General features: G+C 25.1%; 1 protein-coding gene across 9 annotated transcripts in view; it reads right to left on the bottom strand.

The window, feature by feature from the left end:
- Positions 1-21,261, bottom strand: part of LOC126902377 (octopamine receptor beta-3R-like) — a 104,420-nt gene that overhangs the window by 12,326 nt on the left and 70,833 nt on the right. For all 9 annotated transcript variants that reach the window (XM_050679559.1, XM_050679568.1, XM_050679560.1 and 6 more), the window contains one exon: positions 6,916-7,027. In XM_050679559.1, coding sequence (XP_050535516.1) covers positions 6,916-7,027 — 112 coding nt within the window. The remainder of the gene's footprint in view (positions 1-6,915; positions 7,028-21,261) is intronic.

Below are 21,261 nucleotides of genomic sequence, written 5' to 3' on the forward strand. Positions count from 1 at the left end.
GTTTTCATACGGTAAATCTATTATTGACTTTTTTTCCGCTATAAATACGCTTAAAAAAATAATGATCAGTTTTACATTCTTCTATTTCCCAAACATAACATGCTACTTAGGTTGGTGACACTCTTTTACTATTAGGGATGTCAAAGTTCTTGGCTAGACCAATGATGGACGGGACAGATATTATGGCCAATTTTCACCAGAGATCAAACACCACCAATAAGAAAATCACAAGAAAATTCTCGTTGGCACCTTGGGAATGTAACCCCTAGACCTCGCCCGCTAAAACATACGTTTCTAATCACTAGGCCAGGCCGACTCCTCTATTAAATATGCTTGTATATATTAAATTTTACAATAAATTATTATACTATATATTTTTTTCAGTATTTTGACTGTTTAAAAATTAATGTGTATAAATAACACATGATAATTTTATTTTTAATTTATTTAAAATGTATTCACAATTATCAGTGCTTTGACAATTTTAGGATGTTTAATATATTTGTAGATTTATATCAAACAAAGACTTTTAATAATTTTATTATATAAAATAAAATATTACTATCATTAACGTGCATCTTAAAAAAATGGCGATATTTAACATCGATTTAAGATGAAATGCAAATAGTTGATAATAATTTGATTTCACTGATGTAGCTATTTTGCATACTTAATACGCCGTCCTAATTAATTATACTGACCAATGAGGTAAACATTTATAGACATTGTCGGAATCAATATTTTCAAGTTTTATTTTCACTGTAAAACTATTTAATTAGGTTTGATGTTCTCATCGAAGGAATTAAAATTAGCCATTAGAAAAGTTCTTTGAAAGATTTGTACATTATTTACTATATTTATATTAACATGGTTTAAAATTTGGTATGCAAATGATAATACATACATATATGTGTTATCTCGCATCCTCTTCGTTCAAAAATAAATATATATGTACAAATACATGTAAATGAATAGATTAAATTATATAAAAGTTATATTTTGTATGGGTATCAAAAGTCGATTGGGTTAAAATCTAATAATAAGTTATGGTAGAAAATTTTTACTAAAAGTGGAAAAAATATATACTTGGTTTCGAAGGATAGAATCACATTTCCCAGCAATAACTGTTGTATATTTTATTTTTATATTATAATATAGTATATTATTGTGAATACGCATACTATATGTATATATATATAAGTTATTCTGCATTGATTACTGCAGTATTTTAGATATAAATATGTCTACGTTTTTGTTATTACTTTGCGAGTATAAACGTATCAGAAGTATAAATAAAATTGTTATCACAACGATTTTTCAAATAAGATTTTTAGATTGAATCGTCTACGTTTTGTGAACGAGAATAAATTATTACTATTCCAATTATAAAATATACCCTGCTCTCTATTCCTTACAATTTATGTACTTATTGAAAACACGGAATAAAACTGAAAATCAATAACGGGTATAAATATATGAATGATATTTATTCATTTATGCTAATACCTATATAGTCTCTAAATTTATTAATTTGTCCGTCAATAATTGAATTAGTTATAAATATTTTTAAAAATACAATGCGAAGCATTTAAATACTATATGCCGTTCAGAGTACGGGTGTAGAATAAATTACAAAGTCATCTGAAAATTCCGACGACTCATTAATATTCACGCAGATTTGTAATAATCCTGTTGTACAACTGTCACTTAGAATCAATCAGTAAAAATTATTATGCTTGCATTTATGATTATTCTCTTTTTTTATGTATTCTTTTTAATTGTAATAACGTGAATTTTTTTTATTTCATTACTCAAAGTTTGACGATGTCGATTAGAGCTGATTTGAAATGTAAATAGAGACGCGTTGAATTACTTTTCAATAGCATTTCTTGTCTACTGGAAAATCATCAAGATTATTTACAACAAGATAGAAATAATTAGACATTTCAGTAATTTTGACACGTCACATAGTAGTCTTTAACCATTGCATTGTAATTTATTTAAATTAAAAATAATTACAGATCGTACTGTAGATTACCGAGTATTTATTTCAACTATTCAAAACTAATGATCTTTCCAAGAAATATTTAAATGGCTAATACTAGTACACTGTTGTAAAATGTGTATATTACTACAATAGTAAAAGGCAAAGTATCTTTTGCCTTTTAAAAACAAATTTTCACGAAGACGAGCAAGGTATGTGCATATTATTATTAAAACATATGAAACATACAATTTAATAATTAAGAAATAAGTTTGCATTATTTTGAATATTTTATTTCATGTTAAATTATTATAAATATGTTTTTTTATACTATAATTTTTTGATTTTTTGCTAAAGATAGACTTACTTGTGTACATTTATTTAAACCTTTTACATAGAACCAACATGCATAGCAAACAGGGAAATCTACTGACACAGCAGATACTGAATACTGTATACATGTTTTGTAGTAAGTATAGCCTAGCTATTAATCCAAACAAAATAGATGTATACTAATGTTTACTAGGAGACGAACAGGACTTAAAAATCTTGACACACTTAGCCTAAATAGATAAGAAATTGTCTTTAGGCCAAAGGAGAAATTATTAAGTATTATCCTAGACAGTAAGCTAAAATAGAAATCACATATTGAGGACGAAGTCAAAAACGTCATGATTATATTGTGGATATGGATCCCAGAACTCTGGGAAAGTGTTAATAAAAATGTCTTAAATCAAGCGTTATGTTTTGTTTATTACACGACCAATAATATTGAACAATAATCGATATTGCGCAATATTATTGAAAGTTTAGTATAGATATTGAAGGATTGTACAATATATTGAAGAAATCAAACAGGGTTGGAAATTTATTGCATAATACACAATTTTATTGTACGTTAGCATGTGATATTGTACAAAATAACGCAATAGTGGTTATGGGTTATCGGTTAGATACATTTTTAAAAAAGTGGTAATTTATAATATCACATAAATTGATGATGGTAAATGCCACTACGCCTTTGTAAACACGCATTAAATATACGCCTATGATGATAGGTTACATATGTAATGAATATTTTTCAATTGAATATTGGACAATAATATTGATAGGCTTAGGGCAAATAAATATTGTACAAAATATTGACACAAATTAATTGATCGTGTAGGGGCCGCTTTATACTCTTTAGTGAATATACCTATGATTTTTTACGGTGCTTTGGTCTGGTGGACCAGAACTACACTTAGCCATGAAAGAACTGACTTGCATTTAAAGAATGGCTGCAATAGCCATTATTAGAGTGATAAGAAAAACATCAACAGTACTAACTGGGATACTTCCTTTACATCTAGAGGTTAAATTTCATGTCAAAGGCACAGCACTAAGATTCTACTCTCTAGGTACGTGGGCTATTGATAGCGACACCATAGAACATAGTAAAATACTAAAAAAGATACACCAAAGTATATTTCTTCGATTGTATCAAACCTGTTCTTTAAAATAACACCCCCTACAAAGGTGAGATATTAACATAGGTAATGGAATATAAACCACTTGACTAGGAAAGAAAAGTTTGTAATGTGTACAGACGACTTTTAAATTTATGAAAGGTAGCTGCTGGCATTTGGGGATTAAAACCTCGCATAAATATCAGCATGTTAATGGGCATAACATCCTCTGTGTTTCAAGCATAGGTAATAGTAATACTAGTAGGTAACTAGAATCTGATAGTATTCAAAAAAAGGAATATTAATATCCTAATTTATAGTCAAGGTACTCTAAAGGCTCTTAGTAGTAACCAGATGACTTCAAAGTTAGTCCTTGAATGCAGCGGTGGATTGGTAATGAAAAAGCATACTTCGTACTAACAAGGAAAGGTGCAGAAAACACCTATGTTGGACCAAAACCAGTAGTAGGATTCGTGGAGCAATCAATCAAAGTGCTACCTAAAACCTGATGCAGAGAACAACACATGAAAATATGGAGTTCCTTAATGGTACTCAACTAATCAGAAATGTTTAACTCCCGGTCTACTATTGAGGAATCTTAATAAAATAACTAGATATCAAATAAACACTCTAACTGGACTACTGACAGAAAACAATTATCTGCTTAAAAAGTGTGGAACAGAAGAGAAAAATTCATTTTACATTATTTATGGATGTGATACCTTGGACACATTAAAACTTAACATTTGAGAAGATATTTTCTCGAAAAAGAATGTATTAAAAATTTAAAACATAAAGAGATATTTAATTTTGCCAGAGAGACAAGACTCTTTGAACATATATAGGTGTTATATATATGTGGATTAATACATATATATAACACCATAAATATGTGGCCTAATAGAACGTTCTAAATAAATAAATGTACATATATAATCGTATGTATTCAAACAATGGCAACACAATTCGTCGGAAACACTTATGCGAAGAAACCGAAATAATATAATTCAGTAAAAGGTGCGCACAATGGATCTACAGGTCGGAGTGTATGGGCAAATCTGCCCACTTATCTTACACCTAAAACTAAAACTAGATCTAACCTAATAATTAGGTTAGTTTAAAATTCAACAATTATTGTTAATTTTTTAAAAATTACTTTATTTTAACTTCAAGTAAATTATATTTTATATTATTAATTATAAAATTCTTATGCGATAAAAAAATTTCTATGAGGCTGTAAGGTAAATTCTATAAGAATGTAGTGAGACCAGCTATGATGTATTTTTGAGTGTTGAGTGGTTGAATAGAATGTAGACCAGAGAATGAGTGTAGCAGAGATGAGAATGCTTAAATAAATTAGTGGCCTGATGAAAGAAGATAGGATAAGGAATAAATATGAAAGAGAAAGCATAGGAATATCATCGTGGATAAGATGAGAGTAAATAGACTTAAATAGTTTGATAATGTTATGAGGAGAAAGGAATCGGAAGCCGTAAGAACAGTTGTAGAAATGAATGTTGAAGGAAGAAGAGGTAGAGGAAGACCAAAATAGAGATGGAGAGATGTTATTGAATGCGATATAAGGACAGCTGTTGTGAGCGTAGAGGATGTGGGGGAGATCGTGTCAAGTGGAAGTTTAGGATAAGGGTGGCCGAATCCAAGTAGTTGGGATTAAAGCGAGGAAGAAGAAGATTAGTAATTATAAAATAAACCATATTTTTAAAAATGCGGTTGCTGGGGAAACGATTCCACAGCCCTCATTAGAAAAATGACTATATCTAATAAAAGAATGTGGTACAAATTTTAAATTTTAGTGTAAAAATTCATAAAATAGAGTAAAAATTAGAAAAAAAAATTGTTCAAAATTGTTATAAAGGGAGGTTATGGAAACGTACGTAAATAATTGGCTAATAGCTTCCATAGCCTCCAGTATACTCTAATTTTACACAAATAATAAATAATTTTAATTTTAAAATTGTAAAAAAAAATACCAATGAAATTTAATATATATTATATGTTAATAAGTCGATTATAACTGAACTATTAATTTGAATTAAAATGTTACACTCACTTTACGCTGCAGTAAGTTGCTTTTTTTAAGAAAATAAAAGATATTTTATTAAAGATTTATTAGGAAATTATAAAATTAATGAAAATATATTTTAATAGAGGTTAAAAGATGTAAATTTCATATAATTTGAAATTCTCTACAGTAGCACCAATTGAAGAGCTTAAATTAAATAAACTGTTCAAAATCTAAAATTAAAATAAATCAATTTAGATAACCCACAATTTTACTAGTTAATTTTAACTACCAATATCAATATTTGGCGGTAGTTTAAAAATAAACTAAACTAGTATTATTGAATTTTATCTTATATTACATCAAGTACTAAGAGTGAACTGTCTTGATTATTTAAAAGAAACTAAAAACTTCTTTACACTGATCCAATGTAAAATTTAAAGTGTTCAGTATTATTCTAATTTTTGTATCAAGTTTATGTTTTTTGCATAAATAAAATTACATTATTTGTCGTCAATAAATAATAATATCGGTGTGTTTAATAAGCGATAACTTATTCAATAAGGAAATAAACATAGTAGATATAACTTTGCTATTGAAAAATTGGTAAAAGTATACAAAAACACTATGGCCTAGTCCAATTTTAATAATGTTACAATCTTTAATATTTATGCCATTCTCTGGAATTATAGTGTTATTTTTCATCGCTCCGTATACTATTTCGAAATTAGGAAACCCAAGTTACAAAGTAAGGACTACTGCAACTTTAACAAGTTAACACACGACTTTCTTTACTCTAAGACAACGTATGATGAAAATCTCCTTAAAAATAGAAGCTAAGAAAAATAGAGTACAGTGTCCGTAAATTGGTATTTTACGTGACCGCATTAGTATTAACAAAAGAAAAAATCTTGTCACAACTTTTTTTTACGTGATCCGGCCGTATAAGACAAACTAAATGAAGTACGACACATGGTATTATTTGTGAAAGCATTTTAAGTCATGACACTACATTATCAAGTAAAGAGTAAATAATTATATACCATTATTAATATTTGTTTATATAGGCATGAATTGGTTCAGTAAAAAAAAAATTTGCCTACTATTCAGGATGTTCTTTGTTTTAAATGATTAAATTACTAATGAGAAGTTACTATTTTGAGATTAACATAAATTTTTTTACTATATTAAATTATTGTTGAAATTTCGTTAAAAATTCTTAAAATCGAGAATTTATTTAAATTAGAGTAAATAAGTAACGTGTGTTTTAAAATTCATAAGTTTGTAACACATGTATTTTCATACATATTTGAATGATACATTTTTGATAAAAATATACCTTTCATAAAATATAACCACTTTTAAATTATTGGGACACTTTAATTTTGTGACTTAATACGTTGTGTTAAACCATGTTATGCAGAAGGAATATCAATGAGATAACTAGTAGTAATACGTACCATAAAAAAAATGGCAACCAACACAATAAGAATACACCCATTATAATTCCAAGCGTGCGTGCTGCTTTATGTTCAGTTCTCCAACTTGTGCTGGAAGTTTTTGTAATTGGAGCTGTAAATCAAAAATAATATATTGAATAAATTATCACAATAATTATTTTTTAATTGTATTTTTTTAAATAAAAATTAATTTGTTATTTACTGTTACTTTATAATAAATTAATTACATTAATTTCATTTTATTAATAAATCAATTTCATAATTAAGAATATTTTACTATTATTTTATTTCATACGGTATTACTTCAAGTATTGACATCGTTAATATTTTTTGATCCTTCAAATATTTTACAAAAAAAAATTGTTTTTAATAATTTTAGCAGTTTTATTATTTGTATTTAATAAGGAAAATAAGAATTTTTTTATTTGAGAAGTTTTTAAAAAAAATTTTGATGGATTAGTAATAATTTTAAAATAAGTTAGATGACAAACATTTTAATACATAGAGTGGGTGTGTAGTGTAAGTGGGTATAGTTCATACATGTGTATATATTCCGCTCTTTTTAGAAACATACAATAAAAATTATGCTATTAATATGGTCCAAAACTGTAAAAATTATTTTAAAAAATGTTACACAACATATTAGTTCGATCATAAATTATTAAAGGTATCATAATATGGTGGAATACACTGTATAATAAAATACTAGTAAAATATTTTGAATTATATAACAAAAACAACCAGAAGATAAGAAAACTTTTATTTTACATGGTAAATAATTTATGTTAAATGTCCTTTCAAAAGCTATTGTTATCATATATTTTTAAATTACTTCTTATTGATTAGATAGTTATGTAAGCATGCGAGGGTCCAAAAGAAATTTTTTTTTGGGGGGAGCACATTTCACTAAATAACAAATGAAGCACTCTAAATGTAGAACGATTTACAGTTTACTGTCAAACTGAATAGTTAAGATTTATTAGTATGTTTAAAAGGTAATCTAAATAATTCAACCACTTGTTGTTTCATCAAATAGAACTAATTAACTACCGTTTCTTATAAATTGATTACTCAAGGCTATTTTAAATATTCCACAAAAAATGAATACATATATAATTTAGCTCCTTAAGTTTTTAATCAATGATCATTTATGTTAAACGTATAAAAGTAAAGTACAGTTGATATTCAGTAAAATGGAGTTGAGGTATTTGTAAAATTAGTATTAATTGATATCTGACAGAAATTAAAATTACTGTCAAAAAAACGCTTCGATGCGTATTTGAAACATAAAATAAAAATCAACATATCCACCAAATATTACAAATTTTTAAAATTAGAGATTGATAACTTACATTGAACAAGTCACTGCAATGTTTTTTTTAAAATGTAATACATTTCAAGAGATTTGATATATATTAAAATAGAGTAGACGTCCCGAAATATTTTCAAAAATAAAAAATAAAGTCTCTTTTTGAAAAATTGCGAATTTTTTTTATAATTTTGACGGCTGATTTATCGTAGTAAAACAATCGTGAGGTAGAATATTTTCTTTATATTGTAGTAAATTTCAAATATCATTAAAATCGGTTCAGGGAGAGCTTAGAATTTTCATCAACAGACATAAAAAAACTAAATATAACCATCATCTAAGTTTCGAAGCAAAAAAAGAATTAGCAATAAATTATTAGGAAAACAATAAGATTAATGAATATGGATTATTTATTTTCAGGAAAAAATTATAATTTTATTAATTAAAAAATGATTGGTTTAGTCAAAATACGATTTTAACTAAGTTACTTTTGAAGAATGAGATAGAGTAATATTTGATTTTAACAATTTGGGACACAAAGTATAGATTTAAAAATAATGAAAATTTTTATAATAAAATATAATGAATTATACACTAGAAGTAAAAAACGGATTTTAACAATTTGTCATTTTATCGAATATTCCAGTGCATCAAAAACTTATTACTCGTATGAAATCATTTTATGTATTATTATTTTTTAATAAATCACAAACATTTTCTATTTAATTTGAATCAAAATTGTCTTTTATGCCAACAATATTTTGTAAAGATTATCTGTGATATAAACCTGTTATTTGCGCTTGAAATAGTCAAAACCTGAAGCAGAAATAATCTTATGTTTACTAATGTACATTTTTCGTAATTCAAAAGATTAAAATGATAATGGCATCTGATAAATTGCAAACATTTGTAAGAATAAAAATGTTTAACTTTAAGTATTAATAAATTGATATAAGATAAAAAAGAATCACTGAAAAGTGATTAAATTATGAAGCTAATAACATTATGGTTATTTTAACAAGAATGGTTTTCTTTTAAATTATGATAATTATTTAAGTCATTTTTATTAAACAAAAGTATTATTTTTACAAGAATTGTTTTCGTTCTTTAATTATTTTTCAAATAATTGTATTACCTGTTTTTCGGTTTCGATAAAGAATATTAAATGTTTTAAATTTATTATAACAACAAGTTTTTCTGTCACCAGTAATAGTATTAACTTTAATTTGATCGATATTACTCTATAATACGTCAAAAAAACATATCATTTATTAAAGAAAACTATTAGTTTATTTTATCTATTTAAGACTGGTTTCTTTTAGATCAAATAACAATAATGACATGCAGCAGACGTACGTTATTAAGTGTATTCTTCTTTACATATTTATATGTATGTGAATTAATAGTTTTTAATTTATAATAATTAAGAAATAATTTATCATTATATACCGTAATAAATTATTTAAATTGTATTGCTAAATGAAAAAGGTCATTTACGTTGGACTTAAAAACTATTACAACTATTTATTGTAAGAACTTAACAAATGTTGGAAACATTGCTTTTCAGTTAGATTTCGCCTTCAATTATTTTTATAGGAAATGGATATTAAGTATGTTTACTGATTAAATGATAATTTTTTGAATCATGTCTTAGATTTTAAATCCGTTTATATAGTGTATTAAAGTAAGAGTGGAGTGCTAAAATAAACAAACAGATTAGTTATATATTTTTTAATTGGAAACATTTATATTTAGTATTTGTTTTTGATTTTAAATTTATCTTAATTCAGTTTTAATTTTTAAAGATTTTTATGAATTATTTTTTCTTTGTTCAATTAACAATTTTCATTAATGAAAATACCATAATCAATTAACATAGTTTTTTATATTTTAGTAAATAAATTGTATATTTGATTTTTTAGGATCTTTTAGTTTTAGCAAACTAAGAATAAAATATAAAAATATAAATGATTTGCATTTTAGTTATTGTTTAGAACTATAAATGCTTAATATTAATAAGAAAAATTCTTGATTTTTAAGTTTCAAATGAGTAATTTTTTATGAAACAATTTTGATATTATTAAAAAGCTTAAATAATTTTGACTAGAGGAAAATGTCCATAATCACAAAGATTTTATAGTTCTAATATAATTACGGTAGAGTTATGTTGGTTTCGATTACTTCAATATAATATAAAAGCAATAATAACGAAAAAGGAATACGATTATATCGGATTTAGACAAGATACAGACGGTTGGGTGTATAAGTAATAAAATTACTTATAGAAACATTATCACACAGCTTACAAGTTTGCAATACAAATATCTTCTAATATATATTTGTGTTTTATACAATAATATTTATAGGAAAAAAAGGGTGTTATGAGTATAAACTCTTTGCAGCTTTATTTAATACGGCTTTTGCGGAAATCATGATTTCAAAAATGTTGTTCCAGTTTAGTAGGTATTTATTGTGTTTATTACGTTTCATTTAAAAACATTATTGTTATTTTAATTTTCAATCAAATCAAGTACAAAAGCCATTATTATTAGTTTATTATAACAATAAATGCTTCAATAACAGTTAGTCTTAATTGACAAATCAAAATTTTGTTATCTCCTTTGAAATTCAAAAAATTGTGTGTAGACGTTGAAGTAATACTACATTTAGTTAAATAAAAACAAAGCAAAATCAAGGACTTTTTATTTTCTACAATGGACAGCAACTTTTAATTTTATGAATATATTATACTTGAACATTTCTTTTTCGTAACTTTTTAGCGTGTGTTGTAGTAATTTATGCGACAATCTTAAGAAAATTACTTTTTGTATATCTTTGTACTGTGGTATTTTTAAAATAGTACTTATTAAAGATTTTATTCCATGTAAATTTAAATATGATTCTGAATATCAGTGAGCTATTTGCAATAAAGACACGACAACTAAAAAGGTTTCAATAAATAATAGTTGGTTACATGAGCCAATAGTTTTGTATGTGCATCTAAATCAATCGACCGTACAAAAAAAAATAATTTAAATAAATAATCATAACGATTTATTTTGATAAGTTGCATAAGAGGTAGCAATTTGGTGACTTGGGATTAATCAAAATTGTTGCGGTTTAATCTTGATAAAAGCGAAACAGAATTGCTATCGTTATGCCAACTATCGTGTTCCATTTAACTGGTGTATCAGAAACAATACGGTGAACATATTATCTAGTCCCGGCGCAGCTACTCATTCCCTCTTTCACTGTAATAGCTCTGATCCGCTGCTCTGTCAAAAACAGTCTCTAGAGTTTGCTGTTTGCAGTAGTTGGCCGGATAATTAAAATGTTCTCTCTTTGCCCTTTAAAAACCAAGCGCATTAGTTCAATGAGCGAATTTTTTTTTTTGCATGACCCTTGAACAAAAGCTGTTGCACGTATCGATTGAAGTACGAAACTCCACTAAATACTTGAATGACTAAATGTTCAATATGGCCTAAGATTAAAATATCTTTATTTACTTGGAAGAAAAACCTTTTACTTTTACCCTTAAAAAAAATTACTTTTGCGAATGTGTTAAAATTTTTGTCACAAGAATGTTTGTTGATATATTTTAATAAGTTTTGTGTATATTTTTTAATAATTAAAAAATAAGCATCTCCATTCTTTTGGGCAGATTGATAATATGAATATAAAAAATATTCATGAGCTATAAACATTTGAATATTAATAATAAATAATCGAATTGACTGGAAAGATGACTATATCACACGATAAGTGCAAAACTGGAATCGTTTAAGAAGTTTTTAAATGTTTTTCGCTGAAATCGAACCGGAAATTTTAAACGATACTTAAACAAAACTTTAACCTATCGGAACTGTAAATATATTAAATTATCCAACCCTTATAGAAATAATTCACTTACATTGCCGATTAAAATACTTTATCTCTATTGATCCAATATTAAAACTTTTTAATTATACAAATTCTTTATATATTTCATTGATATACATTTAAAGTTTCAAGTACCATAAAAAAATGCTATTGGAAAAAAAGACTAAATGTTATCAGTGATATGCGTATGTATACTGTTATTTAAATTGTTGCATTATACAAATATTGATATATATATATATATATATATATTATACACATATTATTATGTAAAATTATATTATTGTATATTAAAAATAAAATGTGAGAGTTTTTTAAGAAAATTTTTTAGAATTGTAATAATAATTATACAGGACAATAACGATTTTGGTGTCTACAATATTTGGTTAAATTTTACATGGAATTTAGACGCTGTTTCCGAATTTTTACTCACATTTTTTCTATCACATCTAATATTTAACATGATTAGTAATTAGTGATTAAGCATTATTTAAACAATTAAATCATTACAAAAAAACTGAAATTTAATTATTTTTTTATATAACTTAATGATATTCCATTAAAATATAAATATTTTGTATTTAAATAACAAAAAACCAAAATAGTGAATTAATGAACAAAAATATTCAATACGCTTAAAATTGTGAAAAAAGTGCTATATTATTTTGATAAGTCTATAAAAAAATAATTACTTTTTATTTTTTTTGTAATAATTTAATTGTTTAATTTATGCTTAATTACTAACTGAGATTTAATAAAAAAAATTGAATCTAGATTCGGATTTAACGTTTAATTCCATATAAAATTTTTCTAAATATTGTAGACAAGAGGAAAATTTTCATTCTTTTTTGACCTGTGTTGTTTTGAACCATTATTTGTATATTTTAACAACTTATCTTTTATTTTAAGACATTTTATTTTATAACCTCAGCTACTCGAAATCATTTTATAATTTTTCATAAAAATAAATGGTCTGGTCTGTATAATCCGTGTTATGTTAATATTTGGTTTTATTAAACTACTCCTAAGGTACTAATCCCAATTGTTTTGTGCAATTTTCTTAAAGTAACAGCTACAGAGGGAAAAAGTAGCTTGATTTTTTATTTCACTGTAAACTATTTCATTTTATGGTCCAAAAAGCTCCATTAAAATAACTGTCATTTTGTAGCACATGAAATGTGAGAAAAATGTAAAACTTTAATCTTTATTATTGTCCAAGTAGAAAAACTTTAAAAAATCTAAACAAAAAAAAAGAAAATGATATTTTTCTTACTTATTTTTTGAAATATAATAATAATGGTGTTAGCTCGTGTACAGCATAAGGGTAATAGGAACGAGAAAACTTTTGGTAGAGGCGATTCAGTTTATTTAGAGAATGTATGGTCGTTATCCGAATGCTGTTTAAAGAAAATCCTATTTTCATGCAAAACTCCTTTACAAACGATTTGAATAAATGCATTTTATGGATTCACAGTCATAATCGTTTTAGAGTAGTTTGAAAATAGCGATGAAGACTATATTGTGAAATAATTAGTAATCTATACACGAAGAAATCATGAAAATATCGGCAAAAAAGTAAAGTTTATGAGAATCGACAAGCATATTTTAAGAACTTGGTAGGATAGTCAGTAACCCGGAAATGCTAATGTAAGGACTCAATATAATATTATTTCTAAATAATGTAATTTGTGTTTCATTCATTAATTATCTTATACAAATTGATTTTTCTTTAATACATTTTTTTCGGGCCATTTGGATACATTGTTTAGTTTGAGTAACCTTAAAAGTCGAAAGACAATTTTTAAATTTTTAAATAATGAAAATTTGATGGCACCAATTATTTATAATTGTGTTTGATTGAACTTTTATTATGCGCATTCATTTGGGCGCAGTAGACTTTTAAGGATTAATTGAACATTATAATGTCTGTGTATGTCGTTATAAGAAATAAAATGTATTTATAATAAATATAATTTTTAATGTTTTCTATGCAATGTTTTTTCTAATACTTGTGTTTTGTATGATGATAGTTTCAGACAGATACACAAGTATACAAAGTGATTCATTTATTATGAACCACTTAATTAATAGAAAAACAAAATATAATATTGAGATTTTTTTTTTAACTTTTGGCAGTTCTGAATTTTTATTGCGATTATTATTTTTTATTTAATTTACACCAAAAATAAAAAATCTTAAGGCATATTTTATATACAATAATTTAAAGCAAAAATTGGAATTTTAATGTTATATTGTGATAGATCGAACCATTTACAAGTTTGTAAATACCGATGAAATATTATGAAGTCTAATAGAGAAACGTAGGGATAATAAATTTCTCAGAATACAATTAAAAATGACAGATAGATATAAGAATATTGAGACAGCTACAAGGATATGTTTAAGACCTATTTTTTGTTAAATATCGTTTTTATTTTAAAATATACATTGTCTCATTTGTAATAAAAAAATTATTTTTGTTCTATTAAAAAAATGAATTTCTACAAGGAAGGATATCGTAGAAATAAATGTGTGGCTCTTACCAATAATAATCGTGTTAGGTTATTTTTCGGTTTATCGAATCGAATCTCTACACAACAAATATGTTTAGGGCTCATGATCGTTCGTCAGCAATTGAATTTGAGTCAAGTACAAGAACAAATGGGTTTTTCGTGATTGCTCGGGCGTTTGTGGAATTTTCAACAGTATTCGAGTATGTGTATTGTGAACTGTAGTCAATTCACATACCAATATTGTTATTAACCGTCTAAAGTACATCAGAGAATCTCTAAATCTGATGAATTCAGTGAACTCGATTCATATCGGGATTTAAGCAAAATTATTAATAATAAATAAAATGTTAAACTTTTTGATAATATTATTAGCCTTTGCTCTGCAAAATCAAATAATATTTTGAAAAACATTTATTTTATGAACAGATAACAGCATTCCACTTTGATTGCATAAATTATTTTTTAATTAAACTAAGAAAAGCTTTACAATTGTTCTCAATTACATTAATATTTATTTTTTAATCATTTTTTTTTCATAAATAAATAATTATTTATTTGTTCTTATTTAGAATTGTATATTATTTTCTTTTTTTGCAGAAAATCAGTGATGAATTCTAAAATTCTACTTCAATGCTTTCATTATTGTTTTTATAATTTTTAATTCAGTCACAACTATCTGCACGACGTTAACTAATGTATATACTTCATTCAGAATTTTTATCAGTATATGAATAAGTCTGATTAAGGGAAACTTAAAAAAATAGAAGAAACTGCAAAATCACATATTTTTAGGCATATAAAAGCAATTGCTATTTTAGGGTTAAGCTACAGTACCCTATAGATAATGAAATGCAATAAATTCTCTTAACTTTCTAGCGTTCAGCCATTAATTTGGACACATGGATAAATAAACCTAAGAAGTTATTTGGTATAAGATGTTTTCTACTTTTTTCTCTAACCATCATATAAATTTTCTTAAAGACGGATGACAAGGAAATGCAGTATTTAGTCAGATAGTTACAGTGTAGAACTTATTTATTAGATGGTAATGAAAACAGTGTGAATTATACAATATAAGAGCCGACCGAAATAATAATAAGTGTTTTCACTTTGAGTTGTCTTCCGTACATTTAGCCATAAATACCGTTAAATATATTCCCGGTCGTTGCTGTATAATCGTAACATTGTCTATCCACGTAAGTACTTAAAATTATAATTATTTTTTACTGCTTAACGAAAACCATCAAAATTCATAGTATAATAACGCGTTGATTTTCTGTAATACACTGTTTTGCAAGTTATGATTTTTATGTCATTATCCTTTATATCTTATATAGTGATTAAATGATCAAAGTTATTTTAAAAACCAAGACGCCTACATGTGGAGTATTTATTGTTATAAGTGTTACTGTTAAATAACTATATTGTTTTTGTAATAAACTAGTTAAGTTTCAATTTGATTTATTACAAAGATACACGAAAAGAAAGTTTCAATAAATAAGTTCTAAATTAATGAAATACGTGTATTTTCTTAATAACCACATTTAATTTCAATGTCGTTTGTTTCTATGTGTCCAAAATTATTAATGAAATTAAACTATGAAACTAGTATAATATTAATGTACAGTAAACACAAGTGAGTGATCTCTATTTAAAATTATTGCTTGTAATAGAATATAGGCATACATTTTTCAATTAAGGGGTAGTTAAGATATTCATTCTGGTTCATAACAATATCATTACATTTTATATATGAAATTGTCAAAAACTTTTTAATATACTTGAAAGTTTGAATTATAACAACAACAATTTATAGAGACATTTATTATATATTTAACGATTTTTTTTCAAATCAGATTTTAAAANATGATGTGAAATTGTCAACAATTTTTTAATATACATGAAAGTTTGAATTATAACAACAACAATTTATTAAGACATTTATTATATATTTAACGATTTTTTTTCAGATCAGATTTTAAAAACATTTAATATTTTTACTGTATTTAATAATTTTAATAGCTATAGAAATGCGTTCATTTAATGAAGTCATTTAAGAAGCCGTACAAATTCACATATTTATGAAGCTGTAGAAATGCACATATTTAAGAAACCTTAAANAAATGCGTACATTTAATGAAGTCATTTAAGAAGCCGTACAAATTCACATATTTATGAAGCTGTAGAAATGCACATATTTAAGAAACCTTAAATTCAAAAATTTAAAAATCCTTATACTTGCATGAATTTAAGAAACCGTAAAAATGAGTAAATTTCAGAAACCTTATAGATGTATATATTTAAGAAGCCATAAAAATGCATGAACTTATGAAGATGTAGAAATTTCTTAAATATGTAAATTTCAACGGCTTCTTAAATATGTGCATCTATAAGGTTTATTAATTTTGTGAATTTATAAAGCTTCATAAATATGTGAATTTGTACAGCTTCTGTACATGTATTTTAGCTTAAGTTCATGTATTTCTATGGCTTCTTAAGTTTGTGAATTTATAAGGCTTCTTAAACATGTGAATTTGTACGGTTTCTTAAATATGTGCATCTATGAAGCTTATTAAATTTGTGAATATAAGGCTTCTTAGATTTAAAGTTTAAGGTATCTTAGAAATGTTTACACTGTTATTTCTTAATATTTTGTAAATTTCTATGATTTCATTAAGTGTATGCATTACTATAGCTATTAAAATTATTAAATACAGTAAACATATTAAATGTTTTTAAAATCTGATTTGAAAAAAAATCGTTAAATATATAATAAATGTCTCTATAAATTGTTGTTGTTATAATTCAAACTTTCATGTATATTAAAAAGTTTTTGACAATTTCATATATAAAATGTAATGATATTGTTATGAACCAAAATGAATATCTTAACTACCCCTTAATTGAAAAATGTATGCCTATATTCTATTACAAGCAATAATTTTAAATAGAGATCACTCACTTGTGTTTACTGTACATTAATATTATACTAGTTTCATAGTTTAATTTCATTAATAATTTTGGACACATAGAAACAAACGACATTGAAATTAAATGTCTTATATATGCATATATAGTAGACTTATAAGTCTTATAGATGCATGTATTTTAGAAGCCGTAGAAATTTACATATTTATGAAGCTGTAGAAATGCTATATTTAAGCAGCCGTAGAGATGCACAAATTTAAAAATCCTTATAAATGCATAAATTTAAGAAACCGTAAAAATGTGTAAATTTTGGAAGCCTTATAGATGCACATATTTAAGAAGCCATAGAAATGTGTGAACTTAAGAAGCCGTACAAATTCACATATTTATGAAGCCTTATAAATTCACAAATTTAAGAAACTTTATAGATGCATGTATTTAAGAAGCCGTTGAAATTTACATATTTAAGAAGCTGTAGGAATGCACATATTTAAATAGCCGTAAAAATACACATATTTGAGAATGCTTTTAAATGCAGAGATTAAGAAACCTTATAAATGTAAATAATTTAAGTAGCCATTGAGGTTTAAATACATACTTTTTTTTTTGAGAAAACTCTGATTATAAGTTACCAAAAGTAAATAGTATTAGATTAGTACCAAATTTTACAATAATTATTTTTATGATTGTGACATAAAAAGATTGTCAATCTATGAGAGAATTTGAAAATTTGTAAGAGAGCACTCTAATGTATGTTCTTAATCAATACATTTTATAATTTACAATTTTTATCATAAACTAATTAAATGAATAAAGAAACAAAATTCTTAAAGTGTCCGGAATAATCTGTGTGTATTTTGTTTAGAAACACTCAGATGTGTTAAGTAATAAAAAATTAGGAATTCTAAGCAAAATTCAGCACGAAATAGACACTTTAAACATCACTACATGCTCACCGAAATAAGTTTTAATCATATTTACGAGCGACTCTATTTCCTTAGTAATTGGAATTACTATTTCTCTCTGAGACGTTAAACAGATTACCCGTCCTGGAGTCTTTTAATTAAAAGACATTTTTTTGAATAATGCCGTAAATTCTGGTTTCAATATATTAAATGGAGTTTAAAATTCAAAAATAATAGGTGTCTAATGTAAATGATGAAATTAATAGAATAAAATAAATCTTGATCTTTCATAGGCAACATTAGCATCCTTAACTTTAAATTCACAAATTATGTAGCGTAAACCAAAATATATCTAAAAATAATCAAGGTATTTTACTAAGGATAAATATTTATGTAATGATTAGTTCTCTAATTTACTAAAAGTTTCATTTTGTATTCTAAGAGTATAATAACTTAAAAATCGGTTATTGATTTGCCTAAGTATATTATTTTTAAAGAATCTGTTAAAATATTTTTAAATTAATGTACTAAGGTTTAAATTTAACTTTTAGTTTGATGTTGTTAATACTGACGTCACGATAAATTTCGTAGATTTTAGGTTAGTAAAAGGAAAACTTATTTCTTCGTTACTTTTGATATATCAAACATAAAGAATTAATATATAGCCTCTTGGCAATTGAAAACTTTAAATACAATAAGTTTTCTTCGAAATCTGTGTAAATGAAAAATATTTATATTCACTTAAATTTGGAACTATGGAATTTTGGGTATAAAACTTTTTTGTAAATATAATTTCTGATATTTTCAATAGAATACAAATTTTAAAAATATATGTCGGTATATATAAATGAGTAGCCATTTTATATAATATAATTCCACCATGTCTAGTTTCATATATTTAATTTTATCAAAATATAAAAATTGTTACGAAATTTAGTACTAAATTTACATAATTTATAAATTTATTAATATTTTTAATTGATCTTTTACGCAATAAAATAAACTTCGGCTGCTAAGGTTAAGTATTTTTTTTATAATTAGAAAATAAAATACAAATTCTATTTTTAATATTTAGTTTATTTCAAAATAACTATATATTTTAGTTACGAAAATACTTAAAAAATAAAAATAAAAATTCACTATTTATGTAGCTTATGGTATTAATGTTTTAACTTTATATTAAATGTTGGGGGTTAAAGCGAATGAAGCGTTTGCCATATTTTAGTAAGCATGAGTTTGACTTCAAAATAATATTAATATAATATAAAACACTTTTTTAAATATAAAAAATAAAATATTGCTATGAAACATATTATTGTATTTTCAAAATCCAACCCAACCAACATTTTTATGCATTAATAGTATACTTTATCTTTCTTACATAAATAATCTTTGTGGTAAATAATTTCTAAAGAAATATGAAGATTTATAATTACGAATTGTGGTCTAAAAACAAAAGAAATTTATAACAATTATTTATTGACACTTTATGTGGTTGTAAATAAAGTGCAAAATTACTAAGTCAACCACATGACGAGGCATTCATTTTACTTCTAAAAGATTTGAACCTCATATAGGATTAAAAAAAAGGAATATCATTCGACAATAAAATATATTATGTGACACGTGTATCATAAGTTTTAATGTATATTAACTACACTGTAAAAAATTCCCATACATTAGTATATTTAATACACAAGTAGAATAATTCTGTTATTCCTCTTCTATTTTTTTAACTCCTTAATCCAAACTACTTGGGATCGGCTACCCTTATCGTAAACTTTCACTTAACAGGAATTCCCCCACATCAGCCGTCCTTATATCGCACTCAATAACACCCCTCCATTTCCATTTTTGATCTTCCTCTTCCTCTTCATTCTTCAATATTCATGTTCATAATTGGTTATTACAGCTACCGATTCCTTTCTCCTCATAACATTATCAAACTATTTAAGTCTATTTACTCTCATCTTATCCACGATGATATTCCTATGCTTTCTCTTTCATATTTATTCCTTATCCTATCTTCTTTCATCAGGCCACTAATTTATTTAAGCATTCTCATCTCTGCTACACTCATTCTCTGGTCTACATTCTATTCAACCACTCAACACTCAAAAATACATCATAGCTGGTCTCACTACATTCTTATAGAATGTAATTTTTAGCCTCATTCGAACTCTGCGTAATTTTGTTATTAAATATCAAAAATTTGATATACTCAATTTTGTAAGATATTGATGTTTTTAATAGTTATAAAAAGAGTTATTTAATAAATTTCTGTCTATTTTTCAATGTGATAGGTTAAGAGTATTGAGTTTTTTATGGTTCATGACAGTTAAAGATTTTTATTTCATTGTTCCTTAATAACCCGAATGATCACAGAAAGTGACACAAAAAGCAAAAAGTCAATAAGTTTTTTGTCAGTTGCTCAGATCGCTACTGAAAGCCATCTTTATATAATTAAGCAAAAACGTTTTTGCTTGATTAACAAAATTTAATTTCATTAAAATGTCCAGCTAATGTGGTTGAATTTTGAAATGGTCTATTTTTGGTTTATGAATTAAATGAACGTATAGAATTCGAATAGTATACTATATACTACCCTATAATATATTTTAATAAATAAAGTTAGGATATCTAATGAAATAGCTTACCTGTTAAACTCAGTGATATTATTCATAATTTTTTAAACCAATAAAAAAAAAAAATATTTTAAAATTTAATAAAAATAATTATTTTGAATATTTTGTTTGATAGAAATATTGTTACATTTGAAAAATGACTTTAAAAATATAAAATTAGTCAAAGA

Source organism: Daktulosphaira vitifoliae, unplaced genomic scaffold, assembly GCF_025091365.1.
Source record: "Daktulosphaira vitifoliae isolate Bord-2020 unplaced genomic scaffold, ASM2509136v1 Scaffold_3, whole genome shotgun sequence".
Taxonomy (NCBI): Eukaryota; Metazoa; Arthropoda; class Insecta; order Hemiptera; family Phylloxeridae; genus Daktulosphaira; species Daktulosphaira vitifoliae.